The sequence below is a fragment of the Clavispora lusitaniae genome (assembly GCF_014636115.1).
Source record: "Clavispora lusitaniae strain FDAARGOS_655 chromosome Unknown tig00000078_pilon, whole genome shotgun sequence".
Lineage (NCBI taxonomy): Eukaryota > Fungi > Ascomycota > Pichiomycetes > Serinales > Metschnikowiaceae > Clavispora > Clavispora lusitaniae.
The window spans coordinates 35,781-60,813 of NW_027093977.1; the positions used below are offsets into that span (position 1 = coordinate 35,781).

Genomic DNA, 25,033 nt, shown 5'->3' on the forward strand with positions numbered 1-25,033 from the left:
CATGTCTCCTGAGCCAATATCCTTGAGGATACCGTTCATGAATGCAGATCATTTGGTGGACATGCACCTTGTTTGTGCCAGCGATAACGAGGAGTAGGCGTAAAGTGATATGCTTAATCACAGAGAAGAAGGTTTCTTCATAATCAACTCCCTGCGGGTGTATCCTTTTGCTACTGTACCGTTCTGGCCTTACAGTGACCCGTCTTTGATATTGAATACTAACGAAAGCCTAGGATTTCACATTAGACGACAAAGAAACAAGGGTGAATATTCCATTCTCGTGATATAAGTGCATTTACAGGTTACAGGTTACAGGCTTCGGGCCAATACTCTTGTCTGCTGCTTTCATAGCTGACAGAATATGAGTTAAGAATGGGACTTGAGTGATTTAAGTTGCTCTCAGTATACACTGTCACAGCTTGTAAGACTCAAGCTCGACTGAATTAGTTCCTTTTGACCGAATGTCCACCATACATTCCTTAGAATCACAGCACTTGAGCATGGGGATACTTCTTTGACTGAGAAAGTTGCACAACTAGCAGTCAAGCCGCAAAGTTGAAGAGTATTTGCTACCCCTGGCGAATAACCCGCTTTTACATGATTAACAAGGCCCACGAGGAAAATAATGGAGGCTATAGTGAAAAATATAAGGACCATTCAGGGTAAATATATTGTTATTTTCCCTATTTATTTTACTCATGCCTGTCCACTCAAATGGTGTGTCATCTTTGGCAATTTGGTCTTCGGTCTTTTTGCCTATGATTCGCTCTTAATTAAATGCTTTTTTTATGTGACTGATACATAAGATAACTTTAGATATTGTCTTTGTGAAATAGAAAGTGATATAGCGTCTGCTCTATACACTCCCGTCTTTCTAGCTGTTAAATCGACAACAGTACCAATTGAGTCACTTGAGGACGAGCTAGGGCGAGTTCCTTCAGTGTTGATAGTTGGGTTCGACATTTCTGACAAGTAACGTTTAGTTAGGATTGATATTTAGGGATGGGATGATCCTTAGAGAAGAATCCATCCTAGAAGAAAAGATGATGATCTTATATACTTGAATTTCTCATAAAGAGACTATTCTCCAATCAGGAACTCAGGGAATCTCCTGATTCCTGTTTAGGAGTTGTCCATGGCATTGCCGTGGCATTGCCATGGCATAGTCCTACCATTTCTAGTATCCTCTTCTATGATAGCAGGGAAGTCTTTACGGCATCAGAGAATAGGATACGGCATTCCCAAGAGATTTGGGAAGGACACACAATGTGGTGATGAGATAAGTAAAGGACTCACGCCACATGTCATGATGTCAGACAATTGCGTACGGCAAAGATAAGTAAAGGCCTTTCTTCATTTGTCAAGACATCGTACGATTGTTCATGGCAATAGATGAGTGCCGTACCTACGGCACTCCATCTTATCATATTCTCAGAGACCAATCTTCATAAAGTAATTTTAAGACAGAAGAGAATTTAGGTAGAGTGCATATGGTCACTGTATCTGGTTCTCAACAGTCTTATCTACTGCACCTGCCTTCGCAGATACTTATCCTGCATTTTTTCGCTCATCTTCTCACTTGACTGCACGAACGATACTCCAGTACTGGACGAACTAGAACCAATCTGAAATTCCTAGAACTACGGTGATGACCAATAACGATGAGCAGCTATCGCAAACAGCAGCTCGTCTATCCATATCCACAGATGATAAAAGTGTGATCAAACAGGTTCGAGACTTTTTGGCCGACCAATCGCCGAAAAGACGAGATTCTGCAGTTTCCATCACCTCGATCGACGAAGAACCAAAACACAATGGTGTAATCGAACCACCCAACGGAAACCGGGAAGTTTCCGAAAACGTTTCTTCAAAACATAGAAAAAAGGCTAGACGCAGAAGACGATCCTCTGCTCAGTCTAGTTCCGAGCCTAGAGCAGAGAAGGTTCACAAGAAGAAGCTTAAAAGGGATAACGAACCCGTGAGCATTGTTTACGATGAAAGTTGTGGTAAAGCTCTAGCCATGGCTCAATTTCGGACTCTTCTTCATTCCATCGTTCTGGGCACACCTGCTCAGGGCCAGAGATTAGTGAAAGTCAACAAGCCCACAAAGGTTACAAAGGTTGTTTTTGCTTTTGTGCCCGGTTTGCGGCCGAGCGATTTCAACGTTGTTAAATCTAGCGAAGAGCCTTTGTTGCAGCCAATGGTCAAAGAAAACGAGACAAAAATGGCATTTTTCTATAATGTGTTTGACTATCTCATGCCTTTAACTATAAGCGGGAGCAAGGACTCGATTTATCTGTGCTCGCAAACATTGATCAATTTTGGTCTTTCAAAAAAAGAAAAAAAACAGAGGGCAGAAGAGCTGCGACAAACAAAACTTGTCTTGTACGATCTACTTTTAACCCGGGACCAAATGGAAAAGTCAAATTACCCTATACATAGTCTGCAGTCTGGGGAAGAGTCTGTTGAGGAAGGATGGGTCGAAACTACGAATTTTGAGCATGATGGATCGCATACATTTGCTCTAGACTGCGAGTTTTGTGAATCTCTGTCAGGAAAAGTATTGACTCGAATTTCCATCGTCAATTTCCAAGGTGAAACTGTGTACGACACGTACGTGAAACCCAAGGAAGAGATCACGGATTATGTGACGAGATATTCTGGTATCACTGAGGAAATATTGAAGGGCGTGACTACAACACTAGCAGACGTGCAAGCGAAAGTTTTGGATACAGTTTCGAGCAGTGACATTCTCATAGGCCATTCTTTGGACTCAGATTTACGTGTTTTGAAAGTAAAGCATCCACGTGTAATTGATACTGCCATCATTTATGATCACCATAGGGGCCCACCCTCCAAGCCGGGTTTAAAGTGGCTCTCTGCCACTTTTCTTAGCCGTTCCATTCAACAAGGCGAACAAACTGGTGCAGGGCACTCTTCTGTGGAAGATCTGTTGGCATGTTTGGATTTGGTCAAGATGAAGTTGGTCGAAGGGCCCGAATTTGGCAGAGTTCCTAGGGAAGTGACACTTTTCGAGAAGCTCAGGGAAGAAAAGGTAGATAAGTTGTCGACAATAATTGACCACTCGCCGGCATTATGGGGCCCATATATCTGGGAGCAGCCAAACCTTCGCGTTTTGTCAGTTTCAGACGATGATGAAGTCGCTGAAGAAGCTGTAAATGCGGTTAAGGATTCAGATTTATTACTTTTGAGATTCAAGGAAATCGATTTCAACTCAGGTGCCGTTGCTGTACCCTCTCTGTTTAAGGGCAAATTGTACTCAGAATTGGACAACACAAGACATGCCAAGGCAACACTAACAGAAGAAAATCGTTTAGAACTTCTTGGCCGATTGAATGAAAGACTCCAAAAAGTATTTGATAGCCTTCCGTCGGATTCTGTGTTCATTGTGGCTAGCGAGGGAAGCGACTCGAGAGAAATGATGAACTTGCAGAGGGTGCGGCGGAATTTCCAAAACCTTGAGAGAAGCGGAGCGGACTTGAGCTCGCTTCTGCCGGAAGAATGCTGGGACTTTGATAAGCTATCTGCTTTGCATAGAGCCACTACCGAAGCTCGAAAGGGCATTGCCTTCGTCGGACGAAAAGAGTAAGTGATACTTCACAAACGACTCAAGACGAAATATAGAGACAGGAGAATAGAAATAGACGTGAGAAGTTGAGTGTACAACCTAAACATTGAGCATCTCAAAACGCCACAATATCAATAGATACAACCACGTTAATGTCAACCATTCCTACCTTGTTGTTGCTTCCTACAAGAGAAGGGCGATATCTATGGACAAGTTAGGCGCCTCAACTTGGCTTGCATTACACATGAAACGCACATATCTTTGATTCAACTATATCTTTCCGATACAACTGCATTGTACTATTTTCAAAAGCGGCACACTTGCCAATATTATTGAACCGCTCACTTGTAGTGAATACAACGTGGCGTTGAACCAGAGCTGTCATTTATGATTTGTAACTTTAGTTCACAACACAAAAAATGCCCAGATTTTAATGTTTCGATTAGGGCTCCATTATCCACCGTAGGGATCAGACACTAGATACCCAAGCCCGACAAAGACGAGATCTGATCATCCTTCTTGTCCAAAGACAAAGCCAGCTTCAAGTCGGCATTCTTCGCTTCGTCCACAGGCTGCTGCTCCTCGACAGCATTTTCCACCACTATAGGCTCCTTATGGTACTCACAGTCGGTCACATCAAGGGCATCAGCCGAAATCAGAGGCGTCAGTCTGGTGACTTCACTACTGGCTTTTTTGACCCAACCTTTGAGTTGAAGCGGCGTAGTGGATGAATCAAAGGAGAACCACTCGTATGCCCATGTGAGCGAGTCGCTCATGCGAGTTTCTGGCCTCGTGACTGGAGTGGCAGGTGTGGCAGATTTTGTGAACATGGTGGTTGTTTTACTTGACTCTAGTCTGCGCGCTCGAATCTTATCAACTGGGAGTATTTCAGAATTTCCACACAGATGCCACTAACTTATCCAACAGTATATTTGCAATTGCATGAGGGGATCTTTATCCTGTCTTTCTTTTTTCCTATTTTTTTTTTTTTTTTCCAATTTGGTAGGTCTGGTATTAGTGATTTCAGTTCCTAATACCAAACTTAAGTTACAATCGTATACTTACATTGACTCCTTGGTATAGATGAGTATACCCATAGTGATAGCCGCAACAATCATCTTCCAGATAAAGTCAATCAGCGATGTTTTCCTGTTCTATCTCATTAGTGTCTTCATTAAATGCCTTCCCTATTCACATTCCTACAAATCCTCGCTTTCCTCCCGCATCTCACGCCTGTGAAGGGCATTATGTTTGACCCGTTCAAGCTTCTCCTTAATCTGCTGGCGTCTTTTCTCCTCCTTGGCAATTTTTCGGTCGTACCAAGCCATCATGTGGACCGGTTTCACTCCAAAAAACGCCTCATACTGACAAAACATGCAACTAGCCTCATCGATTTCCGGATTTCCCTCCAAAAGGGACCGCGGTTTCTTCTTTTTCTTTTTATTCTTCTTCTTGGGGGCATCACCGTCCCGGCCATGGAGATTTACAAGTCGAAGCTTTTCCTCGATACTGCTGTATGTCGGTACCAACTTACCAGTATGATCATATTCAAACGTAAACTCGCAAGATGGTTCGTCCGAATTTGGATCTGGCGGACCTGGAGGACCCTCGTTTAGCTCAACTTCTATATGGTGTGTTGGGCCATATCCATACAGAAATCGTTCGCCCAGACCAATTTCCTCGATATCGTAGTCGTGTAAATCTTCCTCCATTTCATGCAATCCTTCTTCATCCTGCGTTCCATACATGGAATAGCCCTCTTGAGGCTCTTCGTCCTTTAAAGACCCAAGTCGAGTAAATGAAATGAACTCGCCGATCCGCGTCTTCAAGAAGTTGAGTTCTGTCTCGTTAAGCAATGAGTCAGCTCCCTTTCCCATGCTAAGCCTCAATCCACGAAGTAATCCCATATCTTGCTCTCCGTTTTTTTCTTCTTGGGGAAATGGCAGATATGGTTCGAAGTTGTGCGGGTTCTTATTGACTATGTTGCGCCAGAATTCATATGTTTTGGCCAACTCCATCATTTTAGGTGTGTCTGGAAGTTCATTGGTATGGTCTGTCCCGTTTGTGTCTTTGGCATGTGGAGGTTGTTCGTGCTCAGAATACTCTTCTTCCTGTGATAGCTTTTCGTCATGGTCAGCCTGAAATTCCGACTCCTTCTGTCGCAGATCGCTTCCTCGTGAATTCACGAGTTCTATTTGGCTCCCCGTCACCTCAGGCTGGCCTTGTTTTCCTGAGGCCATTACAATAGTATATTTTGCTTGGTCTTAACTTCTTTTTTTTTCTGTCTACACACTAATGCGACCAAGTACTTGCAGAACTTAGTTATGTAGAGGCCTGTCTTCACCGTTTTTCGCTAATTTTTCTTTCATTGTGTTAACAAGACAAGAGAAAGAATTGACAAGACAAGGCATAGAATTGATTTGATTGAGCCCCAATCTTCAGATTTCTAACTTCGTTTTTATGTAACTTTATGCCTCATAGTCAAGAGTGCAAAAGCATCCCTATGGAAGTCTTTTGTCTCTCATTACAATCCTCTATTTAACCTTTACAACTTCGATTTCTTCATAATATCAGTCTCAAGCTTCACATAACATCGTCATATAGTATACACCAGACAGCTTCGCTGATTACGTCTCTTTCGGCTCTAATTATCAAATGTTGCAAAGCAGAGTATATTTAACAGGTACTTAATCCTTCTTCAACGTTCTTTGCTTCTCAGCGTTTTTGACAACCTTTTCATCCACAAACAATCCCTTTCTTCTTCTGATACCGTTCATGTACCTGCGAGCAACATTCTCCCTTTCTGCAAAAGTTCCTAACTCTTCTAATTCTTCTTCCGTATGTGGCACCCAGAAAGGATCTATATCGAGCATGTCAAACCCATCAAAAACCAACTGTGGACTTGCCGCTCCGGATGTTCTTTTTCGAATTTCCTCTGAAAATCCGAATGCCTCCACAACGGGAATTCGGGAATTGATAATAAAGAACGGTGTACCTTCCTTCATCTCCTCTGAGATAATGGTACCTCCTCTTTTTTGTATCACAGCATACACTTTACCCAATACTTCAGGAGAAGTTTGGATTTCACAAGTGTACATGGCAAGGAAAAGCCGAGGCGAGTTCTTCAAAAACTCTTCATGTATAAGCTGTTTAGTTCTTTTCAACACCCGACCAGGAAGATTGAGAAGAAGTTCCTCTGTCTCAGGTTTGTATGATTTTCTCAACACGGTGATAGTTCCTTGGATAGGTTCGGATGCAAGTGGACCCTCATTCATTGCCAACTGAAAGCCATTCAAGACATTCGACTCGAGAGCAAATTTCTCACTCTGCTCTTCAGTGAACATCCTGCGAAATTGGCTATTGTTATTTGGATCTTCCACAAAGAAGTTTGGTCCAACCCTTTTGGGACCAAAACTCACAATACAATCAACAAATTGAACAGCATCGGCAAAGATTGCTTTGAGATCAGTATCCAAAGGATTTTGCTCGATGAAACTGATGAGCTTGCCCCGCAAATCTGCTGCGTGGGATACAGCTTCATTTACCGAATGTCTAAGTCCAAAGGATACAACCTCAGAAATCTCTTCCTCATGAGCAATCAAGAAATTAGTGACTTCTGATGGCATTGGAAATACTTTGATTTGGAGGTCCACCTCATCTTTTTCCACTTCAGCATCATTACCTACATGGATAGTAACGGATGTTTGAGAAGTTCCAGACTCATAAGCTAAGCCTTCTCTGAAGGGAATAACAGGTTCCTTAATCACCACATCACATCCAGGAGCAAAGCGCTTCTCTAAATCTTTCAAACACCTTTCAAGATGCAATTCACCGGCCACACAAACAATAAGCTCGCCAGAATCGTCGTCCACATACCACTCAAGAACAGGGTCCGCTTTGGAGAGCAAATCTAACCCTCTTTCGAGCTTGAACAACTTGAGGGGATTTTGAGGTTCAATGGCAACTTGCATGATAGGTTTGTTATGGATCAACGTCGAAGTTGAGGCAAAATTTAAGTATGCTTTGTCATCCGGTACTTCGGACATGATGGTTGCGTTCTTCAAAATAATGTCTCCTAATCCGACAACTCCAACAAGATTTCCAGCAGGTACAGAATCAACTCTAACGAACTCACGGCCCATTATGAGAAGTAAATCTTCCACTTCCACATCTTCTATTATTTGCTGGACGTTTGTTGGATGGTTTCTGGGCAAGGAGGGATCATACTTCGGACCTACCACACAAACCAATTGACCTTTTGACAACTCGCCTGAGTAAACACGAGTGAAGGCAACTAAAGTCTCCTTTTCCAAAGGCTGATCATCGTCTTCATCTTCGTCCTCTTCAAATTCCCATTGGAATTGATCAGGCTTGGTTTCCAAATAGATATCGTCATCTTGATCTGCTAATCGTGCATCAGCTAAAGCCGCAGCAGCTTCAGAGACTTTTTTTGCCTGTTCGCGAGCCTTTCTTTGCCGCTCCATAACTTCTTCTTGTGTTGGACCTGCGGTTACTTCTTTGGGAAGTTCGCTATCTGGTACAGAAAGCATTTTCGAAACATATGCCAATGTATGTTCATCAGGGTCAGAAGAGTCACAATTGATCATAGCTTCTTTGAATGAAGGCTCCATCAAAGAACTTTTGTCTATGTTCTTATCCGTGACTGTGCTATATAAACACTCGTCCAAGATTTTCTCGATTCTTTCCTGTTGAGCTTTTTTGGGGTTAGGCAAATACTCAATGACGGCACCTAACAATGCATGGCTAAGAGGGATCCATTGGGACATTATGACATTGAGCAACGACTTGTAATCCTTGGAACGCAAATCTCTTTGCGAAATGTTGGCGCCTAGTTTCGAGATAATTTTTTCAAGCTTAGCATCATCTCTTTCGATCACACAGGCATCGTAAATATTCCAGATTTGCTCTAGGATTAAGGACACAAACAAAGGCTTGAGCGAAGATTGTGATGGCTTCAATTTAGAGCCAGGGATAACCTTTTTATTTTTCATGTCCAAATAAAATTCTCCCCACAAAGTTTTTGACAACGCCGAATGGGAGAAACCCAACTTGGCCAGGTATATTCTAGCAAAGGTGTTGATAGAAAATGCCCAGCCATCTATAGCAGAAGCAAAAATCACATTGTTTTTCTCTGGCGTGAAATAAAGATCACTGTCAGACTTCTCAACGAACTCTTCCGTAGCTCCAGCCTCTCTCCATTTCATGTCATCCTCCATTCTTTCGCCAGCAAAGAAAGAACCAATCACAGAATTGACCTGCTCAATTATCCGAGAAATATGCTGATATGCCTCCAAAGGTGTAAGTTTCCACTCAGTGATTAATCTATCAATTTTGTTGATAACCAATAGAGGTTTCAAGTTGTCTACCCAGCATTGTCGCAAAACATTCACTGTTTGGGAACAAACACCTTCAACAACATCAACTAATACCACTGCCCCATCACAAAGTCTCGACGCAGTAGAAACTTCAGAGGAAAAGTCAATATGGCCAGGCGAATCGATCAAGTTTATCAAATGCTCTTTTGTCTCTGTCTCGTCAGAACCTTCTTTCCTCCGCATGACTCGAAAGTAAAGCGATATAGCAGAGGCTTCCATGGTTATTCCTCTCAACTGTTCATCTTCCCGCGAGTCTAAGTATCTGACTTTACCAGCCATTCTCTGGGAAATAATACCATTGGTGGCCAATAAAGAATCACTCAACGACGTCTTTCCATGGTCAACATGGGCCAAAATACAGATGTTTCGAACATTCTCTGTATTTGATTGAAGCTTTTTCACGGTTTCAGGTGCCAACTTCATCTTAGAAACACAAGGCGTAAAATGGCGATCTGGATATTACTTTGGCCTATATGCCATCTCCGCGATGCACTTCTTTTGCCCCAGATTTTGCATTTTGTTTTCGGCAGCGGCTGTTTATTTGCCTTTAGGATCAGCTACAGTTGACTGTATTTAGTTTTTGTTTGCTACTTTTTATCGGTTCCGAATTGGTTGGAAAACAAGTGGAGTACCGAATCCCACGTTTCGCATCGTCACTCTTCATGTCTTGTCCTTTGTGTGGCGAAGATCTAAAACAAGTTCTATTTCTGACTACGCTAGCCGTTGTTTCATGTCCTTCTGAGAGTTGCATTTATCCTTTCAACCTTTCGATGGCCGAGCTTGAACGACAAAATATGATCATCAGAGTGTCAGAACAAGTCATTATGGAGAAAATGCAGAGCAAGTTGAAAGAAGCAAAAATAGAAACAAAGGTTGCTAACTTCATAACAAAGCCAGACGATGAAATTACAGGGATATAGGTTTTTTTTTAGGTACATATAAATTTTACTATTGAGGTTGACCTTTCTGAAGGTAATAACCGTGCAGTAAGATCTCGATTTTTTGTCGAATCAACTATATCGCACCAAAAGTAGCAATTAAAACAAAACACCACCAAAGAAAAAACAGTAAGATATTCATCATAAAACGCAGAAAAATCACTTCACATGAAACATGCCCCTTGATTCAGCTTCTTGTTCTGAATTAGTATATTCTAATCATTATACGCTAGTGGCACGTGATTTATATTTTTTCCGGGTAACAGATTTAAGCGTGCGACAACCGGATATTCGAACGTCGATGTGACATCCTTGATGGTACTAAGAGCTTCTGATTCACTCAAACTACAGTTCCAGCATCTGCAATCGAACAAACACAAATTCATTACAAATTGGCTTTTCAAATATAGACCTGAGTTATAAGCCGAGTCTTTTTTTTGTTTCTTACTACTGAACAGATAACTTTTCGCTGCCCACTATTTTCCATATTCTTGTAATTTTTTGCAAGCGTCCATTGAACTAAACCTACACAATGTCAGATCAGAACTGGAAAGAATCCTTGAATCTTCCAGCTAAGGACACAAGAGTTCAGACAGAAGATGTTTTGAACACGCAAGGAAAGCTGTTTGAAGACTTTAACTTGAAGAGAGAGTTGTTGATGGGCATTTTTGAAGCTGGTTTCGAGAAGCCTTCCCCCATTCAAGAGGAGTCAATTCCTATGGCTCTTGCAGGTAGAGACATTTTGGCCAGAGCCAAAAATGGTACGGGTAAAACCGCTTCTTTCGTTATTCCCACTTTACAAATGGTCAAGCCAAAACTCAATAAGACCCAAGCATTAATATTAGTTCCCACCAGAGAATTGGCGTTACAGACTTCTCAAGTGGTTCGGACTTTGGGCAAACACTTAGGCATTAACTGTATGGTCACTACTGGTGGTACAAACTTGAAGGATGATATTATGAGATTGCACGACCCTGTGCATGTTTTAGTTGGTACGCCTGGCAGAGTCTTGGATTTAGCTTCCAGAAACTTGGCCGATTTTTCCGAGTGCCCATTATTTATCATGGATGAGGCTGACAAGATGTTGTCGAGAGAGTTCAAGAATGTGATTGAACAAATTTTAACATTTTTCCCTGAAGGTAGACAATCGTTATTGTTTTCGGCCACCTTCCCTTATGCAGTGAAGTCTTTCATGGATAAGCATTTGACTAAACCTTATGAAATTAATTTGATGGATGAATTGACTTTGAGAGGCATTTCTCAATTTTACGCCTTTGTTGAAGAAAAGCAGAAGTTGCACTGCTTGAACACGTTGTTTTCGAAATTGCAAATTAACCAGTCGATCATTTTTTGCAACTCCACCAACAGAGTTGAGTTATTGGCGAAGAAAATTACCGAGTTGGGCTATTCATGTTACTACTCCCATGCCAAAATGCCCCAACAAGCGAGAAACAAGGTTTTTCACGAATTTAGACAGGGAAAAGTGCGGAACTTGGTGTGTTCGGATTTGTTGACCAGAGGTATCGATGTTCAAGCTGTCAATGTCGTTATAAACTTTGACTTCCCAAAAACCGCAGAAACTTACTTGCATAGGATTGGCCGTTCTGGTAGATTCGGTCACTTGGGTTTGGCCATCAACTTGATGAGCTGGAATGACAGATACAACTTGTACAAGATCGAGCAGGAGTTGGGTACTGAAATCAACCCTATCCCAGCTGTTATTGACAAGTCTTTGTATGTGAACGAGAACGAAGAAACCATCCCAAGACCATTCAAACTTGAAGAATTGCCAAAAGGTAAGGAGAAGGCCAACAACGGCTATAGTTACCAAGGCCAACCTCAAGTGCAACCTACTTCGTCTACCCCACAACAAGTTGCCCAGCCCCTTCCACCTCATCCCCAATACCCAAACCAAGCACCTAATGGCCCTCAACAATTCCTTCAATATCCACAAGGAGCACCGCCACCGCAATTCAGTTATCCTGGCCAATATCAGGTACCACCACAGTATAATGGGTACCCACCACAGGCAAACGTCCCATATCCAGTTCAGCAACAAGCTCCCTCACAACCACAACTGCAGTAGAGAGTTTCTACTGTTGTAACATAAAAAAAACATGCAAAAAACAAAAAAAAAAAAGCAGAAAATAAAAAAGAATACTAAAAAAAAGAACTTGACTTGAACATAGAGCTCAAACAAGAAAGAAATCTATCCAGCATGCATTTTAGGATGGTCATTTACAATTTAAGAGAACTGGAGAGAACACTGCATTGTTCGATCCACCCCGGAGCAATGATTATGCCCACCACTTTGCATCTAACGATTTACGACCTTTTTGCTTCGCACTAATTTTAACGTCTGGTATTACCGATAGAGTCACTTGATTTCTTGTTTGTATTTTTATGCTTGTCTTCCTTCAATTTCGCTCATTACAACATTCTCAATTTTTTTTTTTTTCTTTTTTTTTTTTTCGTGATTACCTCAATATGAATACACAGATGGTAGAACATATTATGTCGCGTAATTAAACAACCGTTCAATAAAAAGTGAAGGTTTCTTGTATTCTAGGTTTTATCAGAAGATACCATTTTTTCATTCTTCTTATAGCTGCGTTATAGGAGCCACGTATGGCTCGTGTTTGCAGCTTGATTAAATTTTCTGACTCGGTTCGCGCAGTCACTAGTCTAATCTTGATTTCCACACAGCTCTTCTCATTTCTCCTTCTTTCTTAATACCCAGTGTATTCAAGACACAGGAACTTCCTAGCCCCGGAGTACCTTCCAGAATTACTCCAAACTAGTTTCGAACAGTTTCTGCTTATTATTTCATCATGTGTGGTATTCTAGGCGTTGTTCTTGCGGACCAAAAATTGAATGTCGCTCCCGAACTTTTCGAGGGCGCCATGTTCTTGCAACACAGAGGCCAAGATGCCGCAGGTATTGTTACCTGTGGCTCGCGTGGCCGCTTCTACCAGTGTAAAGGTAACGGCATGGCCCGTGATGTTTTCACCCAGGCCCGGATGCTCAATTTGGTGGGAAACATGGGCATCACCCACTTGAGATACCCAACTGCCGGTTCTTCTGCTGGAAGTGAAGCTCAACCGTTTTATGTGAACTCACCATACGGAATTTCCATGTCGCATAATGGTAATTTGGTCAATTCTGTCGAGTTAAGACAGTACTTGGACGAAACCGTTCATAGACACATTAACACAGACTCCGACTCGGAACTTTTGCTCAATGTGTTTGCTTCCGAATTAGATAAGTTCAACAAGTCCCGTGTCAACAACAACGATGTTTTCACTGCTTTGGAAAAGACCATGGGTATTGTTCGTGGTGCTTATGCTGTTGTTGCGATGATTGCAGGTTATGGTATGATCGGATTTAGAGATCCAAATGGAATCAGACCGTTGTTGTTCGGTGAACGTGTATTGGAAGATGGGAGAATGGATTACATGCTTGCGTCTGAGTCTGTGGTTTTGAGTGCCCACGGGTACACCAACATCAGAGATTTGGGTCCTGGAGAAGCGGTCATTGTGCCTAAAGACTGTTTTGAAACCGAAACACCACGTACCCCAGAGTTCAAGCAGGTTGTTGAACCAAAAACTTTCGCCCCCGACATTTTTGAGTACGTCTACTTTGCCCGCCCAGACTCCGTCATGGACGGTGTTTCTGTGTACCGGTCACGGATTGAAATGGGAAACCGTTTGGCAGCTAAGATTAGAAAAAGCTTCCCTCACAGGGACGTTTTGGGCGAGATCGATGTGGTCATTCCTGTTCCAGATACTTCCCGTACTTCTGCGTTGCAATGTTCTGTCTCATTAAACGTGCCTTATCGTGAGGGTTTCGTGAAGAACAGATATATCGGACGTACTTTCATCATGCCTAACCAACAGGAAAGACGCCTGAGTGTTAGAAGAAAGTTGAATGCTATGGTTTCTGAGTTCAAGGGCCGCAATGTGTTGTTGGTGGATGATTCTATTGTGCGTGGTACCACATCGAAAGAGATTGTGGCCATGGCCAGAGAAGCTGGAGCCAAAAAGGTCTTTTTTGCATCATGTGCTCCTCCAATCAGATTCAACCATATCTATGGTATTGATTTGGCAGACACTAAGGCGCTTGTCGGTTTCAACAGAACAGAGAGCCAGATTGCCGAGGTCATTGGCGCTGACAAAGTATTCTTCCAGGATTTGGAAGATTTAATAGACTGTTGTACTGGTGGAAATGCCAAAGAGTTTGAAGTGGGTGTCTTTACCGGAAAGTATATCACAGGAGTCGAAGACAACTACATCCAAGAGTTGGAAAAGATCCGTGCCCAAAACCAACGTATCAGAGAATATGGAGCAAGAGGGATGAGTGTGGATGCATGCATTGATGCTTCGGATTTAATTGATGTTAAGGCCGAGCTGGACATTTCCATTTATAACACAGGAGACTACCAGTGAGTACAGTGGCATCAGACATAAATTAATATGCAAATTAGAGTTTACAGTCGAGTAGGATAGCAAAATGAGCGTTGCGTCATTGTATGGTGATTTGACAGGTTTCACTCTATAAGCATCGCGGAGGCTTAATTGACACAATCGTAAACATCGTTTGAGAGTATAGTAAATTCTTTAACTTCTCTATCCCACTAATAAAATGTAGAAAGTAAAAATAACTGGTCATGGTATGAAGTCATTATGATGCACTTGATCTACGGCATAGCTGTCACAAGAATACGGTCATAAATAATATGCGAAGTGCAGAGTAGACTTATATTTCAATCCAGGAACACCAGCTCGTGGCAAGAAACCGTCGAATTGTCATCATTTGAATCCATTACAGTATAGGTATATACATCTTCCTTACTCGACTTCGTCAAACTTTTCACCGGCAATCAAGTCAGGAATGTCATCGTCGCCAGAAGCACCTGCAGCCAAGTCGGAAGGAGCTCTACCGGCTTGGATTTGAGCAGCCAACTGTCTGAGAGCGTCCAAGTTCTCAACACCCAATTGAGGCAAGATGTTTGGAAGCATCTGGGTAATGTCCTTTTCTTGGGCGTAACCAGTGAAGGCAAAGGTGTTGGATTGCGAAGCAGCTTGCACACCAACTCTGCCAAAGTGCAAGACTTTGCCGTCATCCTTAAAGAAGTTGGCTTCTTCAACGTTCTCAACCTTAACGGCCTTCAATTTGCCCAAGGATTCCATCAACTTGACATCGTCAGCTTCGGACTTGACAACCTTCTTGGCCTTGATTCTGGCACCACCGATCTTCTTAGGGCCGGCTTTTTGCAACTTAGCTAACTTCTCTGGGTCAATTGGCATGGCGGTATATTTTCAGTGAGGAAAAGCGAAAAGAATGGGCGAGTGAGGTGAAAAATCGTCGACATCCACCGGTCGCGCGCACGACCAGTCTACGCTTTTCTGAGGCACGTGAGACCAAACGTTCTCGAAACCACCCTACAAGATTCAATGACAGATATTAGGGGTAAAGAGAAAGAGAATTAGAGAAGAGGAAATGGCCATGGTAGGTTTATTCATAAGGAGTGGCATGGGCCTGCAAATCATGCATGCGTTTTCGATGTATGATCGCAGATGCGACAGGATAAGTTGTCTAATAAATCCAATGAGCGGAAAACAATACATAAGCGAAAGATCACAGTGATAATCGACGGTGACTGTCCTTGGCTAAACGTAGAGAATGAAACCTCTCCAGATTCTATATGCGCGATTCCTCTCGAAATGATGAGAGGTGGACGAATAAATGAGCCCGAATAAATGAGCTCTCCAGAAATTAGTTAAGTAACTTTCATGGTCAAGTACCTACAAATGTAAAAACTACATAGACACACAACTAGAACCTCATCTCATAGTTGGACAAAGGAATTTCTCAATCTATAGGCGTAACTAACCATCTGTAGTCATTATGACCTACCTATATTATGGCCCACTCCATAGTGATATGATGCGACTAAGAAAATTTCTTTTTGCTACTTCCTCAGCTTTTCATCTTTCACGTTCCAAGCACAGCATTTTTGTGTTTATTCTCTAGATATGTTCTATCCATTAATTTCGCGACATTTGTACTGCTTCTGTCAAATAATATCCGTTAGGAAAAAAGTGTGGCCCACAACTGTCAATTGCGCGCGTTATCTTGACTTATCATTCTCATTGCATCAATTTCCTTATACATATTCAATTAGTGCCGCATTTTTTTTTTTTTGATTTCTAGACTGGTGCCTGTCCTTGCTTCGTTCCATTTATATATCCTCTACGTAGAGGTTAGTTCTCCTAAACATGAGTTTTGTTGAAAGATATTTACCGTCCACTGGCCCAAGACTTATCTTAGCTGCGTCTGTTCCAGTGGCATTATCGTCAGGAACATTGTTTGTTTATTCTGTGTATGGAACGCAGCTAGCAGATCAATGTGGTTTAGATTCGTCGCTGGCAGCAAACTTGAATATAAGTGCCACTGTGGGCACTTCAATAGGCGGCTTACTCGGAGGTTATATCACAGATTTGCTTGGAACACAAATCCCAGTTTTTTGTTCTTTAGTGTTCATTTCTTTCGGCTACAAGTGGCTCCACAGCCTTTATAATCAAGGAGACAATGCACAGTCATGGCAGTTGATTGCTGCAATGTTTTTCATTGGCCTTGGTAGCACGTCGAGCTACTTTGCTTCGCTCAAAGCGGTCACCGTGAGCTTTCCGAAGTATAAAGCCACAGCGCAAAGTATCACCATCGCCAGCTTTGCCATTTCCAGCCTTCTATATTCTTTGGTTTATACCAAGGTATTCCATGGCGATGTTAGTCGCTTTTTATTTTTTCTTGCAGCCTCTTCAACGGTGATGCAACTTATAGGTGTGATATACATCCGCATTGCTGGTCATAAAAATCTGGTTCCAAACCAAGATTTTTTCGAGGAGGGCCAGCAGCTTTTAGAAGAGTCCGAGTCAGACTCTGCTTTAGATGTTCCTGACGAAAACAAACACCAAGTTGGATCACTTAAGCATTTGAACTTGAGAAGCTCTATCATTCACCCGATTTTCTTGGTCCACTTCTTTTTGATGGCAATTTTGCAAGGCTTAGGACAAATGTACATTTACTCCGTTGGATTTATTGTGAAGGCAATTTATTACGGGTTTTTGCATTCATCTTCAAACTCCAATAATGTTCCTTCTTTGCATTCTTTGCAAGCACTTCATGTGTCTCTCATTGCCATATTTTCTTTTCTCGGCCGTCTCACTTCAGGACCGTTGTCAGATAATATGGTTCATCGATTCAAATGCCAGAGACACTGGGTCACCGTATTGGGGGTGCTTATCATGCTTTTAGGTCATTTTCTTCTCTCATTTCCAATCGACACATGGAGCAGCAATCTCACGCATGTCAATGTATGTCTCTCTTTGATATCGTGCATTATCGGCTTTGCTTACGGCTTATGTTTCACAACGTTCCCAGGTATCATGGCTGATTTGTTTTCGATGAAGAACTACTCACTCATCTGGGGAATTGTGTATTCAAGTACAGTTCCTGGGTTGACTGTCTTCACGAAGATTTTTGGTTATATCTACGATCATAACAGTGTTCTCGTGGGGGATGACTATGTTTGTGACAAGGGCTCATTTTGCTATCTTGCAACTTTTGAGTTGACATCGTGCTTGACGGTTATTGTCTTGGTGGTGCTTTTGGTGTATATTTATTTGAGACGTTCATAGATGATATATTTGGTGTTCGCAACCTTTCTAAGTTTTCTAAAGTGTATGGTCATTTTGATTGTACTTGGTGCAGAGAAAGTGATAGATATAATCTATGAACATACATACAGTTTGACATACAGTGCGCATCTCCACATCCATGTCTCGCCCAGTTTCGGTGGAAGACCTAATACAGCAAAGCTTAGAAGCAGGGAAACCCAAATTTATACCTAAGAAAAAAAGGGGCCAACTACAACAAGCAAAAAGACGTGAGATAACGAAGAAAAGGCCACTTGTTGACGAAGATGCCGATGCTGCTCCATCTAATGTAGACCAGGAGAGAACGAAAAAACATCCCAAGATCTCCAAAAACAGCAAATACGCATTTGAATGGAGCCCAGAAGAAGATACCTCCGAGTCGTATAAACCCCTAGTGACATTGGAAACAGTTCAAAATGGAATGTCTGACCAAAAGAACCCAGCACATTGGAGCGAAAAGAGTTTGGAGCATATGACGCCTAGAGACTGGCGGATTTTCAAGGACGATTTTAACATTTCCGCCAAAGGGAATAATATCCACAACCCATTACGTCTGTGGGACGAAGAGCCACAACTTCCTACTTCTATCGTTGAAGTCATCACGCAAAAGCTAAAGTATACTGAGCCCACTCCAGTGCAAAGAGCAGCCATACCAGTGGCTCTACGTCATAGAGACGTTGTTGGAATAGCCGAAACAGGCTCAGGGAAAACTTTAGCGTTCTTGCTTCCGCTAATCACATACATCCAGAGCATTGAACCAGAGTACATGAAGTACGAGCATTCCAAAGAGGATAATGCAAATAGAGCATTAGGGCTCGTTCTAGCTCCAACACGAGAGTTAGCTCTACAAATCACAAAAGAGGCGGAGAAAGTAGCTGGCCCTCTTGGTCTTTCTGTGGTTACTATCATTGGTGGCCACCAGTACGAGGAAACCGTGCATTCTCTTCGTAATGGCGTTCACATAGTGGTTGCTACACCGGGAAGATTAGTCGATTCTTTAGAGAGAGGCATTGTGAGCCTAGAAAAGTGCTATCATTTGACTATGGACGAGGCTGATAAAATGATCGACATGGGATTCGAAAAGTCGCTTCAAGCAATCTTGGACTATCTTCCAAGCTCAGAAAGTCTTCAGAAATCTATCGACTCACGAATCTTCCGTGTTTCAAAGAGAACGACTTTAATGTTCACAGCTACCATTACGCCGGCGATTGAGAAAATCACAAAGCAATACTTGATCGATCCAGCTTTTCTCTATGTTGGCGGTGCGAACGAAGTTGTGGAAAACATCTCACAACAGTTTGAGTACATGGGAGAAGAGACTGTCCAGGACTTTGACGAAAAAAGGTTTGCTCTGTTAGTGAGGATTCTAAAGGCTCAAGGGCATGATATGTCGGTGATTATTTTTGCTAATTTCAAGCGAACCGTGGAGCAACTTGCTGAAGAGCTAGAAGGAAAAGGATTTCCTAAAGTTGCTGTGGTCCATGGCTCGAAAACGCAAGAGGCACGAGAAAAGGCTATTGAAAGCTTTAGAGCTAAACGAGCAAATATTCTCATTGCCACTGATGTCGCAGCAAGAGGATTAGACGTTCCTCACGTTTCGTTGGTAGTGAACTACCACATGAGCAAGAAATTCGAAGAATACATTCACCGTATCGGAAGAACCGGAAGAGCAGGCCAGAAGGGAGCAAGTTACACATTTGTCGATGGCGGAGATAAAGACACATTCCCGGAGTTGAAAAAGTTTCTCAGCAGAGGCGGATATAGGATTCCCGAGTGGTTGAAGCGAAACCTAGTCGCTTGAATAGCCATCCAATAAAGGACGAGTAGCGAGTTTTGTAGGTTGTTTTTTCTGCAATTTCCGCAAAGCTTCGAGACGACGAGCACCCAAGAGGCCCAGTTTACTTTCCTCTGTCTCTGATGTTGTGATCTTTCTCTTAGCATCATTCTTTTTACTCTCTGAATTCATGGGCTTCTCCTCTATTTTCGGCAGGCTTTTTTGAACCTTTTGTTTCTTTAGTAATCGCTTTACTGCTTCCATGGCCCGCTCCTCGGCTACTCTTTTCGTTTCTTCTTGCGCATTCGGATTTGGATCCTCGTTAGCCCAGCGCACACTAAGAACCTCAGAACCGTCTAAAGACTGAGCATCCATAGCCTCTTTGGCAAATTGAGCTTCAGCCTCCAGCCTGAAACTCACGAAAGCGGATCCTTTTCCGTGCAAAACCTTGATTTTGTCAATGGCACCAAATTCCAGGAAATGTCGAGTCAAAATGCTGTCTGTGTCGTCAGAAACATGGATACCGCTCACATACAAAGTTCTGTTGGTGCGGGATAACAGACCCACGCCACTCATATCGTCCTTGTAATCCGCCGTTTTGTCTCGCCCAAAGCAATCTTGGGTGGGAATACCAAAGTCCAGCTCCGACGGAAGGCGGTGCAAATATGAGCACTTCTTGCCCTTGTAGCAGCACCCCCTAGCAAAGAAAAGGCATATGGGGCTATTGGATGATGCCTTTGTGTATCCTGAATCTCGTTTAATGTTGACACGAAACCTCAGTTTGATGTAGTTGCGGGAGCTGGAGTCTCCGCCAGCCCACTTCAAGTACCAAATATTGAATGTGTGCCCTGTTTGTGGAGGCTTATCATCGTCCACGATCGTTTCGGGATCCACCTGGAGCCGAGCAGGTTTTTCCAGAGACATTAGAACCGATGGAATCAAATGAGATGATGCACGCGCGCAGAAAGAAATGCCACTGTTACTAACGACCAAGGTGAGAACGAATAGGCTACAATAGAGGGAATCAAGAGACACTGACACATAACGTTTATATTATATTATCGATCGTTCAAACAATGTCTGTCCGACTTATTGCTACAGTAGGCTACAGCTTTGAGCCATGTATACACAATCCAGCGAATCCATATTCTTCTAAGTACTTTACAAAACGTTCATCACGAAAGACAAACCCACGAGTGCAGCAACAGCAGCACTCTTTTTCCAGGAGTTAGTGCCAAAGGCAGCGGCAGCCTCAGACGAGCTCAGGCTCGAAGACTTGGAGGAGCTCGAGCTTTGCGATCCGCCCGAGGCAGAAGCAGAGCTTCCAGAACCAGAAGCTTCAGCAGAAGCAGAGCCTGCAGCAGAACCCGCAGCCGAGGCAGCAGCAGAAGTGGCAGATTCAGCGCCTGAAGCAGCGCCTGAAGCAGCGCCAGAGGCAGCAGACTCTGCGCCAGATGCGGCACCGGAGGCAGCAGAAGCAGCACCAGAAGCAGCACCAGAAGCAGCACCAGAAGCGGCGGATTGGGCACCGGAAGCAGCACCAGATGCGGCAGAGCCCGCAGCAGCAGTGCTAGCGGTCTCAGTTCCGGACTTGGAGTCGTCACCAGCGTGGCCCACAGCAGAAGTCACACGGGCACCGACACTTTCAGCACCCGAAATAGCGGTATGCAAAGCACCAGCGCCGCCCGAAGTAACGGTTTGGAAAATCTTGTCGCCATCAGAAGTGACAGTCTTGAATGCGCCAGCAGCACCAGAGGTGGCAGTGTTGAATGCGCCAACGGCACCAGATGTAAGAGTGTTGAATGCGCCTTCAGCAGCAGAGATAATATTGACCATGATTGATATAGAATTGCAGAGTAGTATTCACCTTGCGAAACTGGGACACTTTATACTGTTGTGGAGGCGTGCATGGAGAACCGTGACCTTGCCAGATGCAAACAAAAAACTGGCACGGTTAGAACCGCAGACACCGGACTACATCTGGGTGCGAGGCTGAGCGTGGTTGGGAATCTCGACTTCAGAGCATGGGGCGAAGCAAAAAAACCGTGGAAACCCCACCGCGAGGTCAAACCAATGGCTCATTATGCGGTCACAATTGTGCCAGACTCAGCCACACATGGTCTTCTCTCGAGCCTGTTCTCTATTCTTAGCGACGCATTAACATGTCAAGCGCGGGCGAAGGCGGCCAGAGCGCCCTCCTGCATGGAACCCAAGAACCCTGACCCACAGTTGATTGCGACGGCATCTAAGCTGCGGCTGGCCCAACTATAGGGGACAATGCTCGCTCAACCAACGTCCCGCCGGCTGTTTACATTTGACAGGCCTCGCGTGGTTTGAGCCCGTATTTCGTGCTTGTGCAGGTTTGGCCATTTCTTCCGAACACTCCAAAGTTTAATTTCCCTTCGCGAATGACATTCTATCATCTGCGCCTGCCTGCATACCCGGACGAGACTTTCCCCGGATAAAGTAAATAGTCAACTTGCTTGAGTGTTTGAGGACTGCAGGTCGACAAAGGTACCCGAAGCCTCGGGCTACTGACATTTGTGGCAGTATCGATGTAATCTCGAGAACGTGTTAGGAGCAATGCAATCGTGTGTATGTGCATGTGGCACCGTGTGCGACATCGTTGCGGTTAATGGAATGCACATGAAGTAGTAATAGTTGCGATAGCTTTGTGAAGGTGCAGGTTGTGTTTGCGGTCATTGCGGATTGTCTCATATTATTTCGCAGGTTTTATTTGGATTAGATTTGCAGGTTAGAGTTACAGGCTGGACTTACAGGTAGGGATTACAATTTGGACTTACACATTAGACTTACGTCAGGCTTACAGGTTGGACTTAAACGTTAGACTTACGTTAGACTTACACGTTAGACTGTTCGAATTCTGGTTGCTGCTCTCTAAGGTCATAGCATAAAAGATTGAGAATAACGTCTCGTGAGTGAGGAGGATAAGCTCCTTTAATGCCATGAGGTAGGCATTTGTAGATTGTACAGTTGCCTCTTCCATCACAAGCCTAGAGTCGCCAAGAGTCGATAAAGATCTCTTTCAGTAAGAACATGCTTGGTTTCTGGAAGCACGTTAGACTTACACGTTAGACTTACAGGTTGGACTTACAGGTTGGACTTACAGGTTGGACTTACAGGTTGGACTTACAGGTTGGACTTACAGAGTATATTTACAGGTTAGACTTACAGGTTTGATTAACAGATTGGATTTACAAGTTCAGCTGACAAACCAATACATCTAAGAGATGCTTCATACGTGTATGCGCCAACAATGTTACTCAATTCCTCAAACTTCTTTCTCATCAATCACTTCTGCCATAGATCAAGATTTACTGTTTAGCCGTTTTCCCGAGTATTCTACTATCCCTCGCCTGTGTTTGGTCGGTTTGTGACGTACTGCACCTAAGTGAGATATCGCAATTAGCTTCCAATTTAGGTAAATCTTACCGCTTTATCGCTCTATAAATCCTCTAATACTCCCACATTTTTACCTCTTCATACCATGTCTTGTTGTTCCAAAAAAACGGTCCCTGCGCCTATTGTCCCTAACCCAACCTCTACAAAAACAACCAAGGGTAACTCATGTTGTTCCACCGTCTGCAAATGTGGCTCTTCTTGTGAATGCCCATCTTGCAACACCACCAAACTTTAGTTTCCCAAGGATCTTGAGCTATTCATCAGATTCGCTCAGACCTCACTCCATTATGGTAATGGTCTTTTATTGTTGGGATATCATATAGGAATACATGTAAATTAATGTTTGAATAGTAGCTTTCTTTTATAATCTCTGAAGGCAGTGCAGAACAACAACTGCAAGATCAAAGACGCCATTACATCCTCTGATATTGTACAAAATCTTTCTTGTACCCTGCTCTACGGCTCCACCTCCTTTGCTGGTCTCGTATTTCATATAGTTGTGTTTCCTAACTATATCTCGTATAATCAAGTCTACCCCATTTCTATGCATACTGCAAGTTATTCATTTGAAATAAACACACTTAGTTTGCCTCAAGCTCCTTCCTAATATTGGCCGCCAACTCTGGGCTCACCTTGCCAAAGTACTTAATGACACGCTCTTGAATAGGCTTGTCGGCTGCACTTACATGCACTGCAACATTGTGAGCCAAGTTTTTCTGCTGGCCTGGGTATCTACCCAAAACATTGTACAAGGCAGTTGCTTGAGTGAATTCATCCTCAGTAGCCTTCCAGTGGAATGGGCAAGCAGCACCGTTCCAGACCTCTTGGTCCTCTTGGATACTGAATTGGCGGAATTCAATAGGCTCGCTCGTGGCAAGATAGTTAGGCGCAGAGCCCAAGTTACCATTCACGTTCATAGCACCATCTCTCATATGAGGATTATACACTCCTGTGATAGGGCAGTTGACTGGAATCTGAGTGTAGTTGGGTCCCAATCTGTGTCTGTGAGTGTCTGCATAAGAGAACAATCTCGATTGCAACACTGGGTCTGCGGAAGGTTCCATGTATGGCACGGTGTGGGCAGGAGAGAATGCCGCCTGTTCAACCTCAGCAAAGTAGTTCTTGGGGTTTTCGTTCAAGGTAAGCTTACCAAAACGGCGCAAGGGGTAATCCTTGTGTGGCCAGACCTTTGTCAAGTCAAAGACAGAGAATGGAGCCTCCTTGGCCTGTTGAGCGGTCATAGTCTGAATGTAACATGTCCAGCTTGGAAAGTTACCCTTGGCAATGTTGCGGAACAAATCCTCTTGGGCATGGTCTGGATTCAGGCCGGCCAACTCGCCAGCCTCTTCATTGGTCAAAGTTTTCACGCCCTGGTCAGAAATGAAGTGCACTTGCACGTAATGCCAGTTACCATCTTTCGTAGACCATTTGTATGTGTGTCCCGAGTAACCGTTCATCTCACGGTAGGATCTTGGGGTACCACGGTCGGAAAACAAGGTTGTGACCTGGTGGACAGACTCTTCATTTGACGTTAAGTAGTCCCAGAACATGTTGGCATCCTTCAAGTGAGTCTGTGGGTTACGCTTTTGCGTGTGGATAAAGTGGGGGAACTTGGATGGATCACGAATGAAAAAGACTGGGGTGTTGTTGTACACGAGATCCAAGTTACCTTCTTCCGTGTATAACTTGGTGGAGAATCCACGAGGGTCTCTAGCTGTGTCGGGCGATCCCAGCTCGCCACCAACAGTGGAGAAACGGGTGAAAACCTTGGTCTTTTTTCCCACTGTGTCCAAAAACTTGGAAGAACAGATATCCGTAATGTCGTCCGTCACTTCGAAAACACCATAGGCACCAGAACCCTTGGCATGCACCACTCTTTCGGGGATTCTCTCGCGATCAAAGTGGGCCAAAGAGTCGATCAAATTGAAGTCCTGCAACAACAATGGGCCGTGTTTGCCCACTCTCTGTGTGGCAAAGGGCTCAGGAATAGGACATCCGTTGGAATTGGTGAATGTAGGCGCCATTGTAGTAGTTTTTTGAGGTCATTCTAAAAAGGCGGGGGTACAAGTGCCTTTTATAGTATACTGCGTATCGATTGCGGAGGATAAGCCGCGGGCCAATAAAAGCATGGCTTACTCATGCTGACGCAACTAGACTTCAACTGCTTGACAGATTGCTGTGTCGAAGATTGCTCT

General features: G+C 43.5%; 14 protein-coding genes across 14 annotated transcripts; 7 read left to right on the forward strand and 7 right to left on the reverse strand. All coding sequences in view use genetic code 12, as the record gives it.

The window, feature by feature from the left end:
• Positions 1 to 1,648: 1,648 nt before the first annotated feature.
• Positions 1,649 to 3,610, forward strand: FOB63_002161 (uncharacterized protein; the record flags this gene model as incomplete). Its single annotated transcript, XM_002616797.2, has 1 exon — positions 1,649 to 3,610. The coding sequence occupies one exon, from the start codon at positions 1,649 to 1,651 to the stop codon at positions 3,608 to 3,610; it is 1,962 nt and encodes a 653-aa protein (XP_002616843.1).
• A 455-nt stretch (positions 3,611 to 4,065) lies between these two features.
• FOB63_002162 (uncharacterized protein) lies at positions 4,066 to 4,419 on the reverse strand (the record flags this gene model as incomplete). The annotated part of the gene is made up of 1 exon (XM_066102214.1): positions 4,066 to 4,419. One exon carries the CDS (start codon positions 4,417 to 4,419, stop codon positions 4,066 to 4,068), a length of 354 nt encoding a protein of 117 aa, XP_065958364.1.
• A 369-nt stretch (positions 4,420 to 4,788) lies between these two features.
• On the reverse strand, positions 4,789 to 5,829 carry FOB63_002163 (uncharacterized protein; the record flags this gene model as incomplete). The annotated part of the gene is made up of 1 exon (XM_002616796.1): positions 4,789 to 5,829. One exon carries the CDS (start codon positions 5,827 to 5,829, stop codon positions 4,789 to 4,791), a length of 1,041 nt encoding a protein of 346 aa, XP_002616842.1.
• A 447-nt stretch (positions 5,830 to 6,276) lies between these two features.
• RIA1 (GTPase) lies at positions 6,277 to 9,408 on the reverse strand (the record flags this gene model as incomplete). The annotated part of the gene is made up of 1 exon (XM_002616795.2): positions 6,277 to 9,408. The coding sequence occupies one exon, from the start codon at positions 9,406 to 9,408 to the stop codon at positions 6,277 to 6,279; it is 3,132 nt and encodes a 1,043-aa protein (XP_002616841.2).
• Positions 9,409 to 9,647: 239 nt separating this feature from the next.
• FOB63_002165 (uncharacterized protein) lies at positions 9,648 to 9,905 on the forward strand (the record flags this gene model as incomplete). The annotated part of the gene is made up of 1 exon (XM_066102215.1): positions 9,648 to 9,905. The coding sequence occupies one exon, from the start codon at positions 9,648 to 9,650 to the stop codon at positions 9,903 to 9,905; it is 258 nt and encodes an 85-aa protein (XP_065958365.1).
• Positions 9,906 to 10,455: 550 nt separating this feature from the next.
• On the forward strand, positions 10,456 to 12,009 carry DHH1 (DExD/H-box ATP-dependent RNA helicase; the record flags this gene model as incomplete). The annotated part of the gene is made up of 1 exon (XM_002616794.2): positions 10,456 to 12,009. The coding sequence occupies one exon, from the start codon at positions 10,456 to 10,458 to the stop codon at positions 12,007 to 12,009; it is 1,554 nt and encodes a 517-aa protein (XP_002616840.1).
• A 745-nt stretch (positions 12,010 to 12,754) lies between these two features.
• On the forward strand, positions 12,755 to 14,368 carry ADE4 (amidophosphoribosyltransferase; the record flags this gene model as incomplete). Its single annotated transcript, XM_002616793.2, has 1 exon — positions 12,755 to 14,368. One exon carries the CDS (start codon positions 12,755 to 12,757, stop codon positions 14,366 to 14,368), a length of 1,614 nt encoding a protein of 537 aa, XP_002616839.2.
• Positions 14,369 to 14,770: 402 nt separating this feature from the next.
• On the reverse strand, positions 14,771 to 15,229 carry EGD1 (Egd1p; the record flags this gene model as incomplete). Its single annotated transcript, XM_002616792.2, has 1 exon — positions 14,771 to 15,229. The coding sequence occupies one exon, from the start codon at positions 15,227 to 15,229 to the stop codon at positions 14,771 to 14,773; it is 459 nt and encodes a 152-aa protein (XP_002616838.1).
• Positions 15,230 to 16,201: 972 nt separating this feature from the next.
• FOB63_002169 (Major Facilitator Superfamily protein) lies at positions 16,202 to 17,623 on the forward strand (the record flags this gene model as incomplete). The annotated part of the gene is made up of 1 exon (XM_002616789.2): positions 16,202 to 17,623. One exon carries the CDS (start codon positions 16,202 to 16,204, stop codon positions 17,621 to 17,623), a length of 1,422 nt encoding a protein of 473 aa, XP_002616835.1.
• A 139-nt stretch (positions 17,624 to 17,762) lies between these two features.
• Positions 17,763 to 19,442, forward strand: FOB63_002170 (mRNA splicing protein; the record flags this gene model as incomplete). The annotated part of the gene is made up of 1 exon (XM_002616788.2): positions 17,763 to 19,442. One exon carries the CDS (start codon positions 17,763 to 17,765, stop codon positions 19,440 to 19,442), a length of 1,680 nt encoding a protein of 559 aa, XP_002616834.1.
• A 97-nt stretch (positions 19,443 to 19,539) lies between these two features.
• FOB63_002171 (uncharacterized protein) lies at positions 19,540 to 20,339 on the reverse strand (the record flags this gene model as incomplete). The annotated part of the gene is made up of 2 exons (XM_066102216.1): positions 19,540 to 19,572; positions 19,671 to 20,339. The coding sequence occupies 2 exons, from the start codon at positions 20,337 to 20,339 to the stop codon at positions 19,540 to 19,542; spliced, it is 702 nt and encodes a 233-aa protein (XP_065958366.1).
• Positions 20,340 to 20,576: 237 nt separating this feature from the next.
• On the reverse strand, positions 20,577 to 21,251 carry FOB63_002172 (uncharacterized protein; the record flags this gene model as incomplete). Its single annotated transcript, XM_002616786.2, has 1 exon — positions 20,577 to 21,251. One exon carries the CDS (start codon positions 21,249 to 21,251, stop codon positions 20,577 to 20,579), a length of 675 nt encoding a protein of 224 aa, XP_002616832.2.
• Positions 21,252 to 21,323: 72 nt separating this feature from the next.
• Positions 21,324 to 21,686, forward strand: FOB63_002173 (uncharacterized protein; the record flags this gene model as incomplete). The annotated part of the gene is made up of 1 exon (XM_066102217.1): positions 21,324 to 21,686. One exon carries the CDS (start codon positions 21,324 to 21,326, stop codon positions 21,684 to 21,686), a length of 363 nt encoding a protein of 120 aa, XP_065958367.1.
• Positions 21,687 to 23,419: 1,733 nt separating this feature from the next.
• FOB63_002174 (catalase) lies at positions 23,420 to 24,862 on the reverse strand (the record flags this gene model as incomplete). Its single annotated transcript, XM_002616785.2, has 1 exon — positions 23,420 to 24,862. The coding sequence occupies one exon, from the start codon at positions 24,860 to 24,862 to the stop codon at positions 23,420 to 23,422; it is 1,443 nt and encodes a 480-aa protein (XP_002616831.1).
• Between the last annotated feature and the right edge of the window lie 171 nt (positions 24,863 to 25,033).